General features: G+C 43.6%; 1 protein-coding gene across 1 annotated transcript in view; it reads right to left on the bottom strand.

Moving 5' to 3' along the window:
- Nucleotides 1-2242: 2242 nt before the first annotated feature.
- Nucleotides 2243-19514, bottom strand: part of scn1laa (sodium channel, voltage-gated, type I-like, alpha) — a gene marked incomplete at both ends in the record, with an annotated part of 38155 nt that continues 20883 nt past the window's right edge. Inside the window, 10 exons of the mRNA XM_083641976.1 lie at nucleotides 2243-3441; nucleotides 3542-3812; nucleotides 3926-4023; nucleotides 4183-4324; nucleotides 10016-10072; nucleotides 10190-10471; nucleotides 13258-13380; nucleotides 13925-14098; nucleotides 16287-16441; nucleotides 17173-17308. Of these exons, the coding sequence (XP_083498102.1) occupies nucleotides 2243-3441; nucleotides 3542-3812; nucleotides 3926-4023; nucleotides 4183-4324; nucleotides 10016-10072; nucleotides 10190-10471; nucleotides 13258-13380; nucleotides 13925-14098; nucleotides 16287-16441; nucleotides 17173-17308 (2637 nt within the window). The remainder of the gene's footprint in view (nucleotides 3442-3541; nucleotides 3813-3925; nucleotides 4024-4182; nucleotides 4325-10015; nucleotides 10073-10189; nucleotides 10472-13257; nucleotides 13381-13924; nucleotides 14099-16286; nucleotides 16442-17172; nucleotides 17309-19514) is intronic.

The following is a 19514-nucleotide window of genomic DNA, read 5'->3' as shown; positions in this document are numbered from 1 at the left end:
GAGGTACATGTAATTTTTATTCTTTTGGCTTTTCAGTGAGATGGGTTATAGCAATATCTTGCATGCAGTTTACTTATAATACTACAAGCATAATGCATATGAACGATGGGAGTTGTTAAATTCTATGTAATCAAAACATTCATTGTTTATGTATAAAGTATAGTATACATATTGAACATTTTCATTACATGCAAAATATACTTACATCAATGTAATTATACTTTTATAACATGGGAACAAGAGATGTAGCTGTGACACAATTCAGGTGGTTTTCATTCATACTATGGGAAAGACTGACAAGAGTAACACAACTATAGCTACAAAATGTAAACAAAAGTAGGAAACAGCCAAGGACACACATGATGTGTGATGCTATATCCTTGAAACAATCATATTCATAATTCATAATAATTGTGTCACCTATCTTTTATCCATCTTAGATATTTAATATGATAAAGACTGAGAGGCAAACTGTGACCACAGTCTACAAGGTCATGAATATTCAAAAGACAAACAACAACAAAAACATTAAAAATCAACGTCCCTTTTATCAGATCACCAGGAAGGTTTCTGAATAATGTGCAGTTAAAGGTTGAATAACAGTTGCTACAGTGCAGAGTCAGACAGCACAGTTGTATAACATTGGCAATAATTAAACATTTGCTTTGTCATGAGGAAAAACTATCATTATGCAACCGTATTCATCATATAGACATTTATATATATCAGAGTAGTCATCTTTCAGCTCCTGTTAGATATATCAGTCTGTCTGTCTATCTGCATACAGCAGCGCACAAAGAATATATTTGGCTTCATATCACATATAAGAATATTGGTTGTTTAAATTCTATTACACATGAAATATCACACAATATAAAATGTATTTGTGTACTTCATATATTATAGAATATATAATGATGTTAATTTCAGAGAGAGAGAGATAGAGAGAGAGAGAGAGAGAGAGAGAGAGAGAGAGAGAGAGAGATGTAGCCTAATGGAAGATGGATGGAAAGAGGAAACCTGTATTTGGGAGATGTCAAAGGAGATTTTGAGCACTGATCAATGATGTTCCTGTGCCAAGAATATGGAGTATACTGTACAAGCAAATGATCCTGGAAAAAAGAAAATCCCCCAAATCAGCAGAAAGTGTTTAATTGGCAAGAGGTTTATCGTTAATCAAAGTAACTTATACCAAGGTAAGAATGTGCAAACAACGCAAGCTTTCTCAGCATTCCAGCTTTGAAAGACAACCCTGCAGGTGCGTTTCTGCTTTCAGCAGACAGGGGGATGCTAAACGATGTCTATAGCAACATGGTGATTAGTGAAGTTTATTACTAAATTATTGTACACATAGGTAGCAACGAGCCAGTTGAGATGTATTTGATAGATTTAGATGAATCAACAAAATGGAATGTGCAAAGTATTTCTGTCAAACTGTTCTGAGATTGCACTTGATTGGGTTTGTCTTATTTATTTATTAATTATATGTATTTATTAATATATTATTATTTGGACTGTATGCTAAAGTAATGTGTTTGTAATGCATATAAAACACCCATGTGATGCCTGAATACTTTACATACAGTATGAAGCACAACGGACATGGAGAGCACTTGATGGCGATAGTATATTTTAACATGCATAATCATCTAGGAGCATTCATGCAGGTCTATATTTCTACTTATCTGCAGTCACTCCCATTGTCCCCTGGATTTGTCAAGTATTGTAAGTTCTATCACTAAGCAAGACTAGCCTTAAAGCAATACCACTGTTTTTCCAAGACTACCCCTGAAGCAATAACCCTATAAAAAAATAAAGTGTATAAAAAAAAGTAATAACCAACCTAGCAATTCTAAAAGTAATGTTTTCTTTTCCCTGTTTGAAAAACGTGTAATACAACAGTCATTAATATAACAATAATTCAAGACACTGGATAGCAGAACTAGCTGCAAGATAAGTTAAAGCATTAACTAATGTTTCAGACAGTAAAACATTCCCACAAACAGCCCAAAGCCATTCTTTCGCCCTGACATCACCAGAGAAATGGTCCCGGTGCAGCCCGAATACAAGTCACCTTCTCCTTTTAGGAGGCAACCTTCAGACTCAAGTAAGCATGGGGTCAGATTGGCATTGATATCCACACTAAAAAAGGAATCCAATGGCTGTATATTAGTCACCTTCAAAGGCTGTAAACATTTTGGTCATGAATGTTGAATGTCTCTGTTGCATCTCCAGCATTCCTTTACATATCCTGCTCCCTGACATCTTTGCCCACCACCTCCTTTTCACTTTTGTCCTTCTCATATTTGTTGTTGCCTGTCGTCACACTGTTGCACGAGGGCGGTAAGGCTGTGGAGGAGGCCACGTCATTGTTAGCTGTACTAGAAATCTCATCGAATTTGTCTGTGACCAGATCCTCTTTGTGAACGGGTGATTCCCCACTCTGAGTCTTCTCATGAAGCGTGTCCGCAGGCCTGAAAGCGCTGGCAGCACGCCTTATCATATACTGTCTGAACGCGCGTTGGATGACAAGGGCCGACAGGTCCTCCTGTTTGCGACGGAGGGTGGTGGTGATGGGTTCATAAGACACCTTGGAGGGATTGGAGGCCATGAAGCGCTCCTCCATCTGCCCCCTTAGCATGTCCATCTCTCCACCCTCGCCCAGGACACGACTGGTGAAGGCAAACAGGATGTCGAGGCAGTGGATGCGCTCGCCGCTCACCATGGGCAGGTCCATAGAGATGAGCTGGACTTTGTTGGGTTTGGCTATGCGTAACGGCGGGTCCAGGGCGTCGGCAAACTCCGACAGCTTATTGTACTCCATGAACTGTGTTGCACGCGGGTCGAACCTCTCCCAGACCACGTAGAACATTTCGAAATCGTCCTCGCTCAGTGGATCGGCGCTCTCCTCGGTGGCCACGCTGAAGTTTTCCAGGATGACCGCGATGTACATATTCACGACGACAAGGAAGCAGATGATGATGTAGCTCACAAAGAAGATAATTCCCACCATCGGGTTGCCACAATCTCCTTTAGCGTTGGTGCTGCCGGGATGCTTCAGGTCACTGTTGCAGTCATCTTTGTTTTTGTTGAGAATGGGAGCTAGGAGGCCATCCCACCCTCCTGAGGTGGTGATCTGGAACAAGCAGATCATGCTGTTGCCAAACGTCTCAAAATTGAAAAGGTCGTCAATCCCGGATTCCTTCTTGACGTAAGCAAAGTTCGACATGCCAAAGATGGCGTAGATAAACATCACTAAGAAGAGCAGGAGACCAATGTTGAACAAGGCAGGAAGTGACATCATCAAGGCAAACAAGAGTGTGCGGATTCCTTTGGCACCTTTAATAAGGCGGAGGATGCGGCCAATCCGAGCCAATCGGATGACTCGGAACAAGGTTGGTGAAACGAAATACTTCTCGATAATTTCCGCGAGAAACATACCTAGGAAGAAAAGCAGAGTAAATTAAACATGCAAGTATGATGACAACATTAATGGCTATAGTTCAAAACTCATACAGTTTTAGATAGAGGTAAGTCGTACCAATTATTGACAGAATAACTACGATGAAATCAAATACATTCCAACCGCCGGTGAAGTAGTACTGGCGGAGTGCGATCATCTTCAGCAAACATTCTCCAGTGAAGATGACGATGAAGAATACATTAATATTGTAGAGAACGTTGGTTGTTTTGACAGACTGGTCTTCACTTTCCACCATCATGGTGATCATATTAAGGCATATGAGAACCATTATTAAAATGTCAAATGCTTGTTTTGTGGTGAAATCAAACACAAGTCCTTGAATCTTGTTCTGAAATAGACAAAAGAAACACAAAATACATTTTAAACACTATGAAATGAAGATTCGATTTCCACTTCAGATGAGATGCAGTCTCAAAGACGCTTAAAGATATTTGGACCCACCGCTGGTCTAGGAATAGGTTTCTGTGGTTTCTTTGACCCCAACTTTTTCATGGCATTGTAGTATTTCTTCTGTTCTTCAGTCATGAAGATGTCTTGACCTCCAAAGTAAAAAGAGGATGCAAGGCATGTTAAATCACTGCAAAGGCAACACTGTACACACTGTAAGGCTTGCAAACAAGTCAGTGAAACTGAAACAAACTTATTTTAAATGATTGATAGTTCAAATACCATTTAGTTTAAACAGCAAGATTTGACACTTATCTTTTTCTTTTGCTGATTGAAATTGTCTATGATGACACCGATGAAGAGATTGAGTGTGAAGAAGGCTCCAAATATGATGAAAATCACAAAGTACAGGTACATCATTAGGTTGATCTCGTACTCAGGTTGGTCCCCCTGCTGTAATGTGAAACAGAACATGAGAAATCAGTTATAGCAGCTACACTGCATCAGTTATAGCAGCTACACTGCATCAGTTATAGCAGCTACACTGCATCACAAGAACATGTTTTACTCCCTCTCATGTCATTGTGAGAATATTTCAGAATTCTAAGCACACATGCAAATCTTCTGATGAAATCAATGGCTGCCCTTAATTTTTTTGCCAACCACACTTAAGTAAACTCTCATGGTTTTAGGTCAATGGCAATTTATTATTATTTAACATTAGTTAAGTATTATTTATTGATAAATTAATTGACTAATATTTTTTTCCTTTTAACACATTCACTGCCAGCCGTTTTTCAATAGGCTACTGTAGTTAGCTTCTGCCAAGTTTTTTTTTTGAGGATTCTGGCTCATCTTTCAAGAGCCGAGGATTCGTTTCTGTTAGGATTTTGTGAACACACAATGGCCCCTATCGTTGCATCGGCGCAGTTTCTAGGCCGAGCGGCAGGCGCAGATCAAAGCAGTGGGCGTGGAAAGGCGCACTTGATATCGTCGTGCTGGCGCTAGATGCAGCCCAAAGCATTACAACCACGCCTTTTAGGCGTAAAATTATGCACCGTCATGCTCATTGGATAAGTGCAATAAACGAATCGCACGCTTGCCTTTTTAGCTCCAATTCCAGTGATCCCGCAAAACCAGACGAAAGCCAAACGCTCTGCCCCCCCCCCCTCCCTTCATCCAGCCTGTCTGTCTGCATTATAGGCTATTATTCCATATTATTATGCTTCTCAAACCAATCTAACTGCAGTTTCAATACTGCAAGCATGTAAATACGCTACACTATAGCAAGATCAAAGTGAAAATAATGTTCTATGCATCAGCTAGAAAAATATAGCCTATTAGATTGGTGAAAGTTTGTCCAGAAAGATATCATTTTCTCTCGCCTGCTGCAGGAAGGATGATGCACATAAATATACCCTACATTATGTCAAGTCATTGCATAAATGTGTTTTTATTGTAAAACTAAATGTGAAATAGGGCCAAGTTATTGGACGGACATCACAGTATAGCAGATGCCATTAGAAGCGCGTTCCGAAGCGCGTTCCGCTGTTACTTCTCTAAATCACGTTAACTCGACAAGGGGTATATATATGCCCAGGAGGACATATATGTTTCACATAGGGTGGTGTTTTCATTTCGAGGTTTTATTTGGTCCAATATTGAAATGTTGACAATGGCAGGCTGTGTTACCATTACACATTAATTTAGAACTACCTTTTATATCTATTTTGGCTCATTTGGTGGCTATTTAGTAGCGAAATGAAGAAACACAATGCATGCTGGGAACTCAGAGAGAGAGAGAGAGAAGGGTGACAGAGAAGAAGCAGTGAAGGCAAAGAATAGGCCTGCTTTTGAAAAGCGCAAAGCGCTAAATGTAGGCCAGCTCCCAAGATATGACTAGGCTGGTATTTAGCGCCGACACGCCCACTTTGGGACTGCGCCACGCCCATTCGGCCTAAAGCGCATTTGGCAGCCTAAAGCCTATTGCTATCTTGCCGAAACAGGCGCAAGGCACGTTTTTTTGCGGTTAAGGCCCGTAATAGCGCCGATGGCCTGTGGGAGAATAGAGCCCCTGATCTCAAAAGAACTAATAGAATGTGTGCTTTCTCTGTCTAAAAGAGTTAGTTTGTAGAGTTAGTAGTTATGTAAGCATTAGCAGTTGAATACAGCATGGTTTCAGCGTCTGAAAATTTATTCTGAGATAAACGGCTTTTTGTGAAATTCGATAGAACAGTCACTTTAACCATTCATTTTTGGCATCAGTAAGACGTCAGACATCTAAACAATAGTTTTGAACAGTAATTTCCTCCATAACAGCAGGAAACCCCCCTCTGCTTCAAACTCCTCCCTCCGTGGGCGTTCTCCTCCGCCCTCCTTGGCTCTGCAGCGGGTCTGTCACAAACGAGTTGCTGCTGCCTGGCTGCTGCCTGGCAGTCTGGATGGGGCTCGCTGGATGGGGCTCGCTCATTTCTTGGCGTTTCGGTTGTCTAGCTCTGATGAAGCTCTTGCGATTCTGCGCTTATTTATGCTGCGTGTTTCAAAGTGTGCACCCAGTCTATTCTTGGAACCCCCCACCGTTGCCACCGCTGTGCGTCAGTGAGAAAGCGAAAGCGTTTTCGCCATCCATTTTACAGTATGAGAACGGCTTCCTCGCGCTTTTCCCTGCAGTTTTGGCTCGCCTCTTAGTCTCTGGAGAGACATGTCGCCACTCAGTGGGTCGGTAAAATAGATTATACACATTCAATACCTCCAATATTTGTATAGGAGACGTAAAAGGGTTGGATCCACGTCCCACCGTCAATTTTTTTTTTTTTTTTTTAAGCCGAGATATCTCGTCATTGGCAGTCAACCGTTGGATTTTGTAAGCCGAGATATCTCGTCAATGGCAGTGAACGTGTTAACAGATTACCGTAGTACATTATATAAATATGGCTATTTGATCATTTGAGTTGATCACTGTAACAAAAATTCAAAAGGTTTATCATTTATATATTATGCATTATATATTCTGATTACATTAATTAACCATATTAACACTTTGTTATGACTGTATCTTGCTTGAAAATATTAAATTCCACAACAATTCCAAGTATTGGTTAATGATTGACAAATTATTCTTAAAATATTGATAAAATGTCTTTGATTGCGTTTAGTTTGCAGGACCACTGTTCTCAAAGACACACTCAAGGGCCAAAGTAATGCTCCAGCAGTTGAACCCAAAAAGGAATAAAAACACATCCTTTAACACAATAACAACCATACTGCACTCATGGCAATAGCAATAACACTCACTCGCCTACATCAGATTTCTGCTTATGCATTGCTTGAAGCTATATTGCATATATTAAATGTTACTTTAACGAGCTAGTTGGTAGTAGAACAATTCTTGTCAATCACCAGGAACATGTGTGACTCTTTTTTGCAGGCACACAAATGTATGAGTTATATTAACTGTAATGTAATCAATGTACTTACAAACCTGTGGTTACATTTATGGTTGACTGAAATTTAGTCAAGAACACTTTCAAGCTAGTCTCTCAAGCCAGACTGTCTCTTCTACATTCTGGGAATGAAGCTTAAACATTCTGTCATTCACGCCCACAGAACATGCACAAAGGAAGTTGGGGGGGAAAAAACGCTTCAGAACGGAGGAAGTTAGAACCGATGCAGGTGATTGGAGAAATACGTCATATTCATATTTCTCCAATCACCTGCCTTTAGGCGGGAGTTTCTCTTTCCGTTTTGACGAAGTTTTCCCAGCTCGTACTACAGACGTTTAGGCGGAAGCATTTGAACATTACGAGAGCCAACCGTCTGTTTTAAGAGACTACTTTCAAGCTGAAACAACACAATTGCACGGTAGAAGGTGAACACAGCGGAAGACCAGCAGCCAGCGAAGTAAAGAACGAAGTGTGAGAGCAGAGCGTAAAGTATTAAATGGACTATTATAACTGAAATGCTGTGATAATTGTTCGATCACAACTAGGTCTATTTAAAAATGTAACGGCGTGTAATTGTGTTAAAAGGACGTGTTTTTTTTGTTTCAAACTTTATTTAGCAATCGGCATGCATGGCAAATACTTTGGCGCATGACTCCATTAGCCAGTGGCGCTGCTCTTGAGGCAAGAGGAGGGCATCTGCATAGGCTAGGAGATCCCCCCCCCCCGTGGGGGATCAGGAGTCAAGACTCGTTGGTGGCGGACTGGGGAGGTGGGTGGGGCAAAACAAACGCTTCGGAGGACGGCTTCAGGGGAGATGGACTGCCGTGAAGCTAGCTGCTGCTATGATCGGCCAGAGAGAGAGAGGTGACGTAGAACCCTTGCTATATATATGAGGATTAACTGACGTCATATCTGACGTCATTACGGACGTCATACTGAGACTTTGACTGACCACGTCATACTAGAACTTGACTGACGTCAGGGGGTGATCGGATTAGATTATGCACGAATGGCCTTCTGCTTGAAATATGGTCTGGAGACCTCACTTCAATCATGAGAGGCCAGTTGGTAGGATTTAACAAACTTTATTTAGCAATCGGCATGCATGGCAAATACTTTGGCGCATGACTCCATTAGCCAGTGGCGCTGCTCTTGAGGCAAGAGGAGGGCATCTGCATAGGCTAGGAGATCCCCCAAAAGGAAGATCTGATTACCGGAGGTTAATTGAGATCTGCGGGCACCGGTAGTTGATTGTACTTTTCTGGCCTTCGACCTTTTAGCGACTTACAGCTATTTGCGATCTGCGGGCACCGGTAGTTGATTGTACTTTTCTGGCCTTCGACCTTTTAGCGACTTACAGCTATTTGCGCTTGCGCGCCGCACGACTTGGCCTTTTGACTGACCTGACTCTCTCTCTTGACTCTCTCTCTCTTTCCCCCATATCTTTTTAATAGCCAAATTAGAGTCACCCCAGGCTCAGCTAGGGTGGTGCTTGCATGCTTAATCCTAAACTTCATCATAATTATGACATCACTACCAACACATAGGTTTATGTTTTGCGCCGTCTTCAGTATTTATTTAAATCACAACTTTGACTTGAGTGGTTTCTGCTGGAAATCTGCCTTGCTTTTGAGAAAAGTGGTGGCGAGCGAGCGTATCATTTCTGACATTTTGATCGTTCGCCTTGTGAGAAGAGACACATGATGTGCAGGTGTTTTCTGCCCAAGTTCAACTATTTTCAACTGCAGTCCTTAGTAAACCTGCTCTACAAAATAATGACTTGATAGTTAAAGTCCCTGGAAACCAGAAATATTTCTTTATTATTTAGCATTTTGAGTTCATCACATCACAGGAACCTATGTTAATAAGCCACCAGCCAAATTTGAACGATGATGAACGTCGCAAAGTATATAAATTTAGGTTTGACAGTCTGGCAAAACTCATGAGAAAATCATTATTTTTTAGAGTGTATTTCTCCCGCGGACTGTGTGGGCGTGTCCCATCTGCAGCAGGTTTTCCGAGAGAGAGAGAGCGCGAGACAGAGGGGGGGGAGGGAAACGGAGAAAGAGATCGAATTACACAGCACTCGCGAGTGTGTGTGTGTGTGTGTGTGTGTGTGTGTGTGTGTGTGTGTGAGAGAGAAAGAGAGAGTAACCTGCGTAACCCGCCTGTGTGTCTCTCGCTCTCTCACTAGTCCCGAGAGAGAGAGAGAGAGAGAGAGAGAGAGAGAGAGAGAGAGAGAGAGAGAGAGAGAGAGAGAGAGAGAAGCACGACGGCACACAGACGGCACACAGAGTGGGAGGGAGACGGACAGCGAGGGAGCGCTGTCACTGGGGGCAGAACGGACAAAAGGAGGGTGGGTGCGGATTGCGCGCGTGTACAAAGATTATATAGAGCTTATGACGTCATAAGCTCCTGCGTTTTAGCACCTCGCGCACTGCTGTCTTCAATGAGGAAGTACTTTGTAGAATCTTGTAGAAAAGTGGCGATTTTAAGGCTTTGGGTTGAAAGTAATGTATAATAATTTCGGAGGCACAAAATTACTAACATAAGACCCTAAATAACATAGTTAGAACGTTTTTGTGGATTTTGGTTTCCAGGGACTTTAACAATAAAGTAATAATGAATTCATGTTAAATAATAATTATCAACGCGTTACCAAACAGGATAAAATACTGTAGTAAATATAAACTCTGACTACCTTGGTTGGAGAATCCACCGCTGCATACATAATGTCCATCCAGCCCTTGAATGTAGCCTGTAGAGATGTATGCACAGCATGTTGAGAAAAATCACATGGACTTCTGCTGCACAAATATGCACAAATAGTGCACTCATCTAGTAATCACTTACACAGACTTCAGAATTTACTTACCACTTGCAATAGTGCAAGGTAACCTGCAGCAACATTGTCAAAGTTGATCTTGACATTCTTCCAGCGAGCACCTCCTCCTTCCAGCGCCAAGGTATTGCACTGCGACTCGTTCTTCACCTCTGTGGCGAGGAAGCGCTCCCCCGTGGTTGTATTGATACAATGGTAATACTTCCCCGCAAAAAGGTTCACTCCCATGATGCTGAAGATGAGCCAGAAGATGAGACACACCAGCAGCACGTTGAAGATGGAAGGGATGGCCCCCAGTAGGGCATTGACAACCACCTGCACACCAACACATGAACACATCCCGTTGTTACAGTGGGCAGGGGCTCACAGCGACTAGAGGTGATCTACACGCAGTGGTTCTCAAACTTTCTCGGCTTCAGTACCCCCCTTTCCCTGGTTTCTGAATCCAAGTACCCCCTTTACCCGACTACAACGTTTTGCTTAGAAAACGGCAAGAGAAAACTACAGCATAATGATGCGATGAATGAACGACGACCCACCGTTTAAAGAATATAACATTAGAAAATAAGAAATGGAGTTCAAGAGTTGTAATTAGTAATGTTTCTTTCATTTATTTTTCTCTCAAGCAACCCCTGTGGTACCTCCTGCCCAGTTTGGGAACCACTGATCTACAATATTGTATAATTTGGTTATGGTGAAAAGAGGAAAGCACACGAGTGAATGTTTAAAATAGCAGCATACAGATCAGCATGAACTCATCACAAGAACCACGAACACAGAAGCTCATTCACATCGATGACAAGTACAAGGGCAAAAGTGGGCAAAGAATAAGGAGAGTAGGGAGGACACTGATCAAAGGGAGTATATGTACAGTATGGTACTGTTTTTGGCGGGTTACAATTACATTTGAGGAAAAACATCAAAACAGAAAACCTTGTAGAGGCAGGAGGAAGCCACAAAATGTGTTTACTGTAAATAAAACAAACAAACACACGGGGTAAAAAATCACTTCATGTTAAAGGCACCCAGCAAACAGCATCCAAGCAGTACAGTTCTAACACATGCTAAATGTAGCGCTGAAGTCAAGGAGAGGCCAGCCATGCAGATGGGAGGATTTGTTGGCTACCACCACGTGAGGAGAGAGCATCGTCGCTGGAGATCTAGACCAGCACAACATGCACGCAGCTGTTCAATACATTGATTTTCAGCAGCCGACAAACCTCCCCTGCCGCCAATTACATAAGTTATCAACCCTCGTTTAGACCACATTCGCATTGCACAGCAAAATAGTCTATTATCAGAACTACACCATTCATTTATGTTAGAACAGATCAGGAACCACCAAAATAATATTCTGAATCATTGGTTTACCAATGCAATGTAATTTAGCAAGTATCAGTCACGTAGGTAATTCAGCAACGTTGATTACTACATGTACTGTAAGGACTATTCTTAAGTCAACCCTGATACAAATAACAGCCGGAGCAGAGGATTAGGAAAGAATAGGAATGCTTTATTTACATGCATTTATTTATTTGGGTTTCTACTCATTCGATCTTGCAAAGTGGCAATGCCTGTGTCTGACTGCACAGTGTGTGACTGCACAGTGTCTGACTGCACAGTGTCTGACTGCACAGTGTGTGACTGCACAGTGTCTGACTGCACAGTGTGTGACTGCAGAGTGTGTGACTGCACAGTGTGTGACTGCACAGTGTGTGACTGCACAGTGTCTGACTGCACAGTGTGTGACTGCACAGTGTCTGACTGCAGAGTGTGTGACTGCACAGTGTCTGACTGCACAGTGTGTGACTGTACAGTGTGTGACTGCAGAGTGTCTGACTGCACAGTGTGTGACTGCACAGTGTGTGACTGTACAGTGTGTGACTGCACAGTGTGTGACTGCACAGTGTGTGACTGCACAGTGTGTGACTGCAGAGTGTGTGACTGCACAGTGTGTGACTGCAGAGTGTGTGACTGCACAATGTGACTGCAGAGTGTCTGACTGCAGAGTGTCTGACTGCACAGTGTGTGACTGCAGAGTGTCTGACTGCACAGTGTGTGACTGCACAGTGTGTGACTGCACAGTGTGTGACTACACAGTGTGTGACTGTACAGTGTGTGACTGCACAGTGTGTGACTGCAGAGTGTGTGACTGCACAGTGTCTGACTGCAGAGTGTCTGACTGCAGAGTGTGTGACTGCACAGTGTCTGACTGCACAGTGTCTGACTGCACAGTGTGTGACTGCACAGTGTGTGACTGCACAGTGTGTGACTGCAGAGTGTGTGACTGCACAGTGTGTGACTGCAGAGTGTGTGACTGCAGAGTGTGTGACTGCACAGTGTGTGACTGCACAGTGTGTGACTGCAGAGTGTGTGACTGCACAGTGTGTGACTGCAGAGTGTGTGACTGCAGAGTGTCTGACTGCAGAGTGTGTGACTGCACAGTGTGTGACTGCACAGTGTGTGACTGCACAGTGTGTGACTGCACAGTGTGTGACTGCACAGTGTGTGACTGCAGAGTGTGTGACTGCAGAGTGTGTGACTGCAGAGTGTGTGACTGCACAGTGTGTGACTGCACAGTGTCTGACTGCAGAGTGTGTGACTGCACAGTGTGTGACTGCAGAGTGTGTGACTGCAGAGTGTGTGACTGCAGAGTGTGTGACTGCAGAGTGTGTGACTGCACAGTGTGTGACTGCAGAGTGTGTGACTGCACAGTGTGTGACTGCAGAGTGTGTGACTGCAGAGTGTGTGACTGCACAGTGTGTGACTGCAGAGTGTGTGACTGCACAGTGTGTGACTGCAGAGTGTGTGACTGCAGAGTGTGTGACTGCACAGTGTGTGACTGCAGAGTGTGTGACTGCACAGTGTGTGACTGCACAGTGTGTGACTGCACAGTGTCTGACTGCACAGTGGATGACTGCAGAGTGTGTGACTGCACAGTGTGTGACTGCAGAGTGTGTGACTGCAGAGTGTGTGACTGCACAGTGTGTGACTGCAGAGTGTGTGACTGCACAGTGTCTGACTGCACAGTGGATGACTGCAGAGTGTGTGACTGCACAGTGTGTGACTGCACAGTGTGACTGGTGACTGGTGACTCTTACCCTCATGCCCTCGAACCGTGACAGGGCCCTCAGGGGCCTCAGAGCTCGCAGTGTCCTCAGAGACTTGATGGCACCAATATCAGCATATCCCATGGCATTGGCTACCAAGCTGACTAATGAGACCTAAAACACACCCACACATGGACATAATTGTCCTTCGAAGGGACCCTTTTCACAGCAGCCATTTTGTGTCTCATGGCAGGGTAAACACATGTGTAACCATAACATTAATGATGGTTTCCAACTTCCATTGCATTTACTGTAGGACGGCGTTCCAGTGCCGGGGGGCCTCATTAATGTTATTGGTTACACATGTGTTTACCCTGCCTTGAAACACAAAATGGTTGCTGTGAAAGGGGTCTATAAGAGAGAGACAGTGAACACAATTTAACGCTAAGTCGCCCCAGTCCCATTCTTCAACAAATAAGCAATAGACCCTTTCACGGGGGTAATTTTGTGTCAAAAAGGCAGGGTAAACAAAGGTGCAAGCAAAACACTAATGAGGGTTTCCACATTCCAATCATGGAAGTTTGAACCCCTGTGAAAAGGGTCTATTCAACAAATAAGTACAACATTGAACACGTATGTTTAATGTTCAATGTACTTGATGACATTGAACACAATGAACATTTTCTGTGCAAACAGGTTGTTTGAAGGGAGAACCTACATCAACAATGAGGAAGTCCAGCCAGCACCAGGCATTTGTGAAATATTTGGCAAATCCATATGCCACCCACTTCAGTAACATCTCCAGAATGAAGATGTAGGTGAAGATCTTGTCTGCAAACTCCAACACAGTCTTAACAGTCTTCCTCTGCTCTATGTAGATGTCTTCAAATGCCTGTACGTGAACGCAATCAAAGTGAGTACCGCTCATTACCTGCCACACAGAGTTCAGTGATGTCAAATGCACACAGGACTGTTGATGCTATTGTCAGAAATGTGGAGTAATTATGTAAATGGTCAACATTGAACTTTTCACAATGGAAAAATTTCAAAACACGGACAACATCCAGATATATATCTCCTAAACTAAACAAACCTATGATGAGAGTGCTAATTAGAATAATGAGATAACAGAACAGAACTCATCAGAGCTCAGCGGGTCGCAGGTTTGAGCCCCCGTGTTGCCTCCGGCTTGGTCGGGCGACCGTAGAGGCACAATTGGCCGTGTCTGTGGGTTGGAAGCAGGATTTAGGGGTACTATGTGTCCCGGTCGCTGCACTAGTGCCTCCTCTGGTCAGCCGGGGCGATTGCTTCAGGGGGAGGGGAAGTGGGGGGAATAGCGCCATCAGGTGAAAAGAAGCGGATGGCTTCTTTTCACCTGATGGCGCTATTCCCCCCACTTCCCCTCCAATGGACCAGTTTTTTATCTTGCAATAGTTCCCGTAAGTAAGGTTCTGGATTAAGCAGTGCTGTAGAGTTGCAACAGAATGGAATGTTTGTGATGTACTTTGAATGAAAATCGAATAGCATCAGCTTTATTTTATGCATTCAGACATACTTCCTGGAACATACTCCCCCATACACACACTAGCTAAATGAGTCACGTGACTATCAAGCATTTGGACCTCCGTTGGCGCCACTCCCTCTTTAAGTCACTCTGGTATAGTATGCGCTAGTGTCCTCGCAGTGGTTCCCAACCTTTTTTGTGTTATGTACCCCTTGAGCTGTTTTACCATGCCAATAGTACCCCTCACTCATGCGTGTCGATAATTCTCCCAAATTTGTTATTAGGTCCCAATTCGTGCAGCTGTAACCTCTTAAAAACATGTGTCTCTGGTCCATAAAACATGATTCTGGATTAATCTGTCGAAAATATAGCAAACCCGTTTGTTGTGACGGAGTTCTCACTTCCTCATCTGGTCGCTTCCCAAGAACGGCCTGTTTCTATAATATATTCAGAACTAACAGTTCCCATTGGCCGCTGAGGGAGAGCCCGCCCCAGGCTCCCAGCGGCCAATCAGATTAGCGTCTGTGGACCAGCACGCTAGGTTGCGAGTTATCGTTAACTAAACGGTACTACGCTAAAGAGGACATCTCAAAATGCCTAGACTTACCGAATGCACCTCTGCAGTTGCTGGATCACGTACAGTTGGCGTCGCTCCAGCTAGAAGTGTTAATTTTGTGGCTATAGACTAAATGGTGCAGGTAGCTTGTGTGAGAGAGACCCGCGCAGTATGCAGGAGGAAGCTAGTGACGTCCCAATTCCCCCAGATTCCCCTCTGGGCAAACGAAGCGTTTGGGGGTGTGGCTTGGAGGAGACTGCAGGGGGACGCTGGATAGGGACAAATCCAACTCTGGCAGTTCTGAGCTTGTGACCACTCATTACAGGGAGGGCTGACAGCAGTATATATGCATTTACAAGTAAAAACAGCTTTTGCACGGAATGGGACCTTTAAACTTATATTAAACTTTTAGATGACCTCTCTAACACATCTCATTATTAAAATAATTTAAATGACTCATCTTTAATACAATTCTGACAGTTTTCAATTGGAAAAAGTAATCAGTTTTTATCATTTTGGAAATACATTGTAATCCCCAATCTTTCAAAGTACCCCCTGCAAGCTGCTGAAGTACCCCTAGGGGTACACGTACCCCTGGTTGGGAATCACTGCAGTCTAGAGAGAGTGGCGTCAGCGGAGGACCAAAATGCGAGACTCATTAGCCAATGAACAGCCAGGAATGGGTCTGGCTCTACTTTTGCATGCTAAAATAAAGCTGATAATGTACAATTTGATTCAAGGGGGGGGAAAAACCCTTTCAAAGTAGAACACAAACTGTCCATTTTGCTGCAACTCGACAGTGCTGCTTAATCCAGGACCTTACTTCCTGGAACTCTTGAGAGTAAAAAACTGGTCCATTGGAGTGAATGGAGATGTCGCGACTCTTCTATCTACAAGGCTCTGGTATGCGCTAATCAACTCTCCACAGGTCGGCAGAGGGGGTGGAGCCACGACCAGGACAGCAGGGGGGATTGGCCAATTACGATTGGGGAGAAAACAAGCACCACCAGGGAGACTTACCAGTGCTCCACTGCTCAGCAGGATCATGAAGACGATAAAGCTCTCAAACCAGTTGTGCTCCACTATCCGGTAACAGGTCTTTCTTATTGTCCACCACATCTTCCACCAGCCCACCTCCACATTTACCTGGCAACACTGGAACTTTTGCACACAGCCTGAGTAGAGACAAAGGGTTAGATGGCATTTGAGTAACACATGACTTTTACACACCACTGTGACTTTGAACAGGGTTATAGTAATAATAATAATAATAATAATAATAATAATAATAATAATAATAATAATAATAATAATAATAATAATAATAATAATAATAATAATGCATTCTATTTATACTGCAGTTTTCATTCACAGAGAATCTCAGAGTGCTACAGAGTTAAAACCATAATAGTCTCGCTGGCCAGCCTCCTCTCCCTTCCGCCCGAGGAGTCTGGCGCAGCAGGTCTCCATAACTGGGATAAACCCTCCCCTGCTCTACTCTGCTCTCCCATTGGAGCGACTGTTTCAGTGGCAGCCGGATGTCCGCTCCCGGCTTATTACAAACACTGTCATTGGCTCCGACCATGTCAATCAGAGCGGCTTCCGCTCCCTCCTCCCCGTGTGTCGCTGTAAATAGTGCCCTGCCGCTGCAGTGAAAACAACAACGCTAACTAGCTAGCAAGCTAACGGCAGAAACCTACACGCTAGCTCGTTGCTACACGCTGAAAACGGCAAGTTGGATTTTTTTGTAACTATTTTCCAAGGGCACTGCCGCTAAGCGCCGCCCATCGCAATCCCACTATGGAGACCTGCGGCGCCAGACTCCTCGGACGGAAGGGAGAGGAGGCTGGCCAGCCAGATTAAAAACATAACAACAGACAATACAACTGATAATAGTAGCATTCACCATCAGTAAAGCAGGCGTCAGGTTCCATAGCCTCTTCCAGTTCAAAGTCTAGAGACTCTCCTCCCTCCCCGGGAGCCTTGATGTCCACTGTGCTGCCCTGAGAGGAGCTGAACTGGCCGTCATCGTCATCCTCCATCTGCAGAGGGAGCCAAGTTAGACTAGTGTCACATGAGCAAATATCACTGACAGGACCGGGGGTACTACATGGAACATGTAGCAGCTATCCTGGAGCCAGTGTTGTAGTCAAGTCACTAGTATAGAGTCTATACTATAGACGCTTTCCACTCGACAACATGAACATTCTACTTTTCCCCCAGCTTAGTTCCTGTTGCAGTGTTTGCTAGTACAATAACTGACAGGACATAAGCTAGGTTCCAAACTGTTGCCTAGCAACACAATGCCGTGAAAACCGTCTATATCTCGAGTCCAAGTCAGGTCTCGAGTCCCCAGTGTTCGAGTACGAGTCCAAGTCCGAGTCGAGTCCCCATTACCTGGGTCTGAGTCCACGTACTGAACATGAGCGTGCCTGCGCTTGCACGAAATTGAATAATGTAATGGTAATTAATAGTATATCAACATCTTATGCCAAATTATTAGGCATTGATTATTAGGACCGATTACAAAAAGTAGACGAAGGCCATGTTCAGAGTAGGAGGCCAAATCTGATTTGTGAACTTTAGTGACCTATTAATGACTTTATCCAGATTGGTTTTATGAGTCTGGATGCTCCAAGTCTGATTTGTGTCACCTGTCCCAAACCACATATGGAGGTAGTTTCCAATCTGCTTTCGACTGATGTGACTTCAGTGCGGACGCGCAGATCCACCAAATCTGATTTGAACGTCACTCGCAACTCGTCATCAAATGCTTCTGCGCAGGAAAACCACGTCACCAACGTACGTATTTACTGACGCCCACGTCGTTACCATAGCAACCCATGCAGATAGGCTGTTTAGGTCTGGACACACAGATCAGACCTAAATCTGAGAATCAGATTTGTGGCAGTGCGGACACACTCCCAAATCAGATTTGGGAAACCAATCAAGATAATGATGATTAATGACTTTATCAGCGAATCAGATTTGCCTGTAATGTGAACATGGCCTAACAAAAACAAAAATGCAGTCTTTATCAATTAACAAGTGCGAGTCCTTGTCTCCATTTGCTGAGTCCAAGTCCAAGTCATCGGTGCTCAAGTACAAGTCGAGTCACGAGTCCTGAAAATGTGTCCAGGACTCGGACTGGACTACAACACTGCCAGGAGCTGACATACTGAGCATATTATGGGATAGTAAGTGATGTACAACGACTTGCCATAATTATGCAAGTTCACATCGTCCACATCTCTCCAACATGATTTGTATTATTTCATGCAAAAATGGTCAGAAATACCAAGAGACTTATAGCACAAGACACATTAGTTTTGCAGTGTATATCGCTGAGGTTTCATTGCTGGTGGGACGGATCAATGTGTCTTGCTAAAGGCTGTTGGTAAGAATGATGTCACAAGTGTCAATGACATGCATCCACTCAGACTGCATGTTTGAATCGAGTTCATGATGGCTGCCGCTGAACTAAAGAACATGTATGCTCCAGTATTTTCATGTCCAGCACTTCTTTCAACCAAATGTTGCATCTTTAGTTTTGCAACAAGATTTTACAAAATGCAAATGACATGAAAACACACATGTCCAGTTTCTACACAGTATTAGAGACAAGGCTAAATAATGATCAAAACAAACACAAACACTAGGGTCCTCTCATTAGCTTAACAGCAGAATAGCAGTGCTCTGCTCTTGAGCGGAGAAGGCATTAAGGAGTCTCCATTACAGCCGCTACTGTCGTCTCGTCATCCACGCAACATGGGAGGGGAAATCACTGCGCCAGACAAGATCACCCCGGGAGATTGATGTAATAAAGCTGAAGGTGAGAGATTGATGTCATAAAGCTGAAGGTGAGAGCATCCAGTTACTTCCTACAGAGCTTTAAATAAACCATCGTCTTTTTCTTCTTCTTCCAATTATCATACTATGGAGCTCAACAGTCACGTGACCTTTCGTGACGTCATTTGCCCCGGAAGCAAGATCCGCGTTCATTTTCTCCATAGTTCACATTTCGATAAATCCTTAGATAACGAGTTTTAAGGCTCGAGCCAAGCCAAGCCGTGACCTCCTGAATCGTGAGTGACCATAAAACATTCGGTTTAAGCGAGAACAAAAAATAACAACAGCGATTTTTTTTTCATTTTTTCCCCGTTGTTATTTTGTTCTCGCTTAAACCGAATGACTTGTGAATCTTGTGAACAATCTTGTGAAGTATAAGAATTTGGTATGCTCAATAGT

This window comes from Poromitra crassiceps (genome assembly GCF_964638095.1).
Source record: "Poromitra crassiceps genome assembly, chromosome: 8".
Taxonomy (NCBI): Eukaryota; Metazoa; Chordata; class Actinopteri; order Beryciformes; family Melamphaidae; genus Poromitra; species Poromitra crassiceps.
Note: the sequence above shows the minus strand (reverse complement) of the source record. Positions and strands in the feature narration are given on the sequence as shown.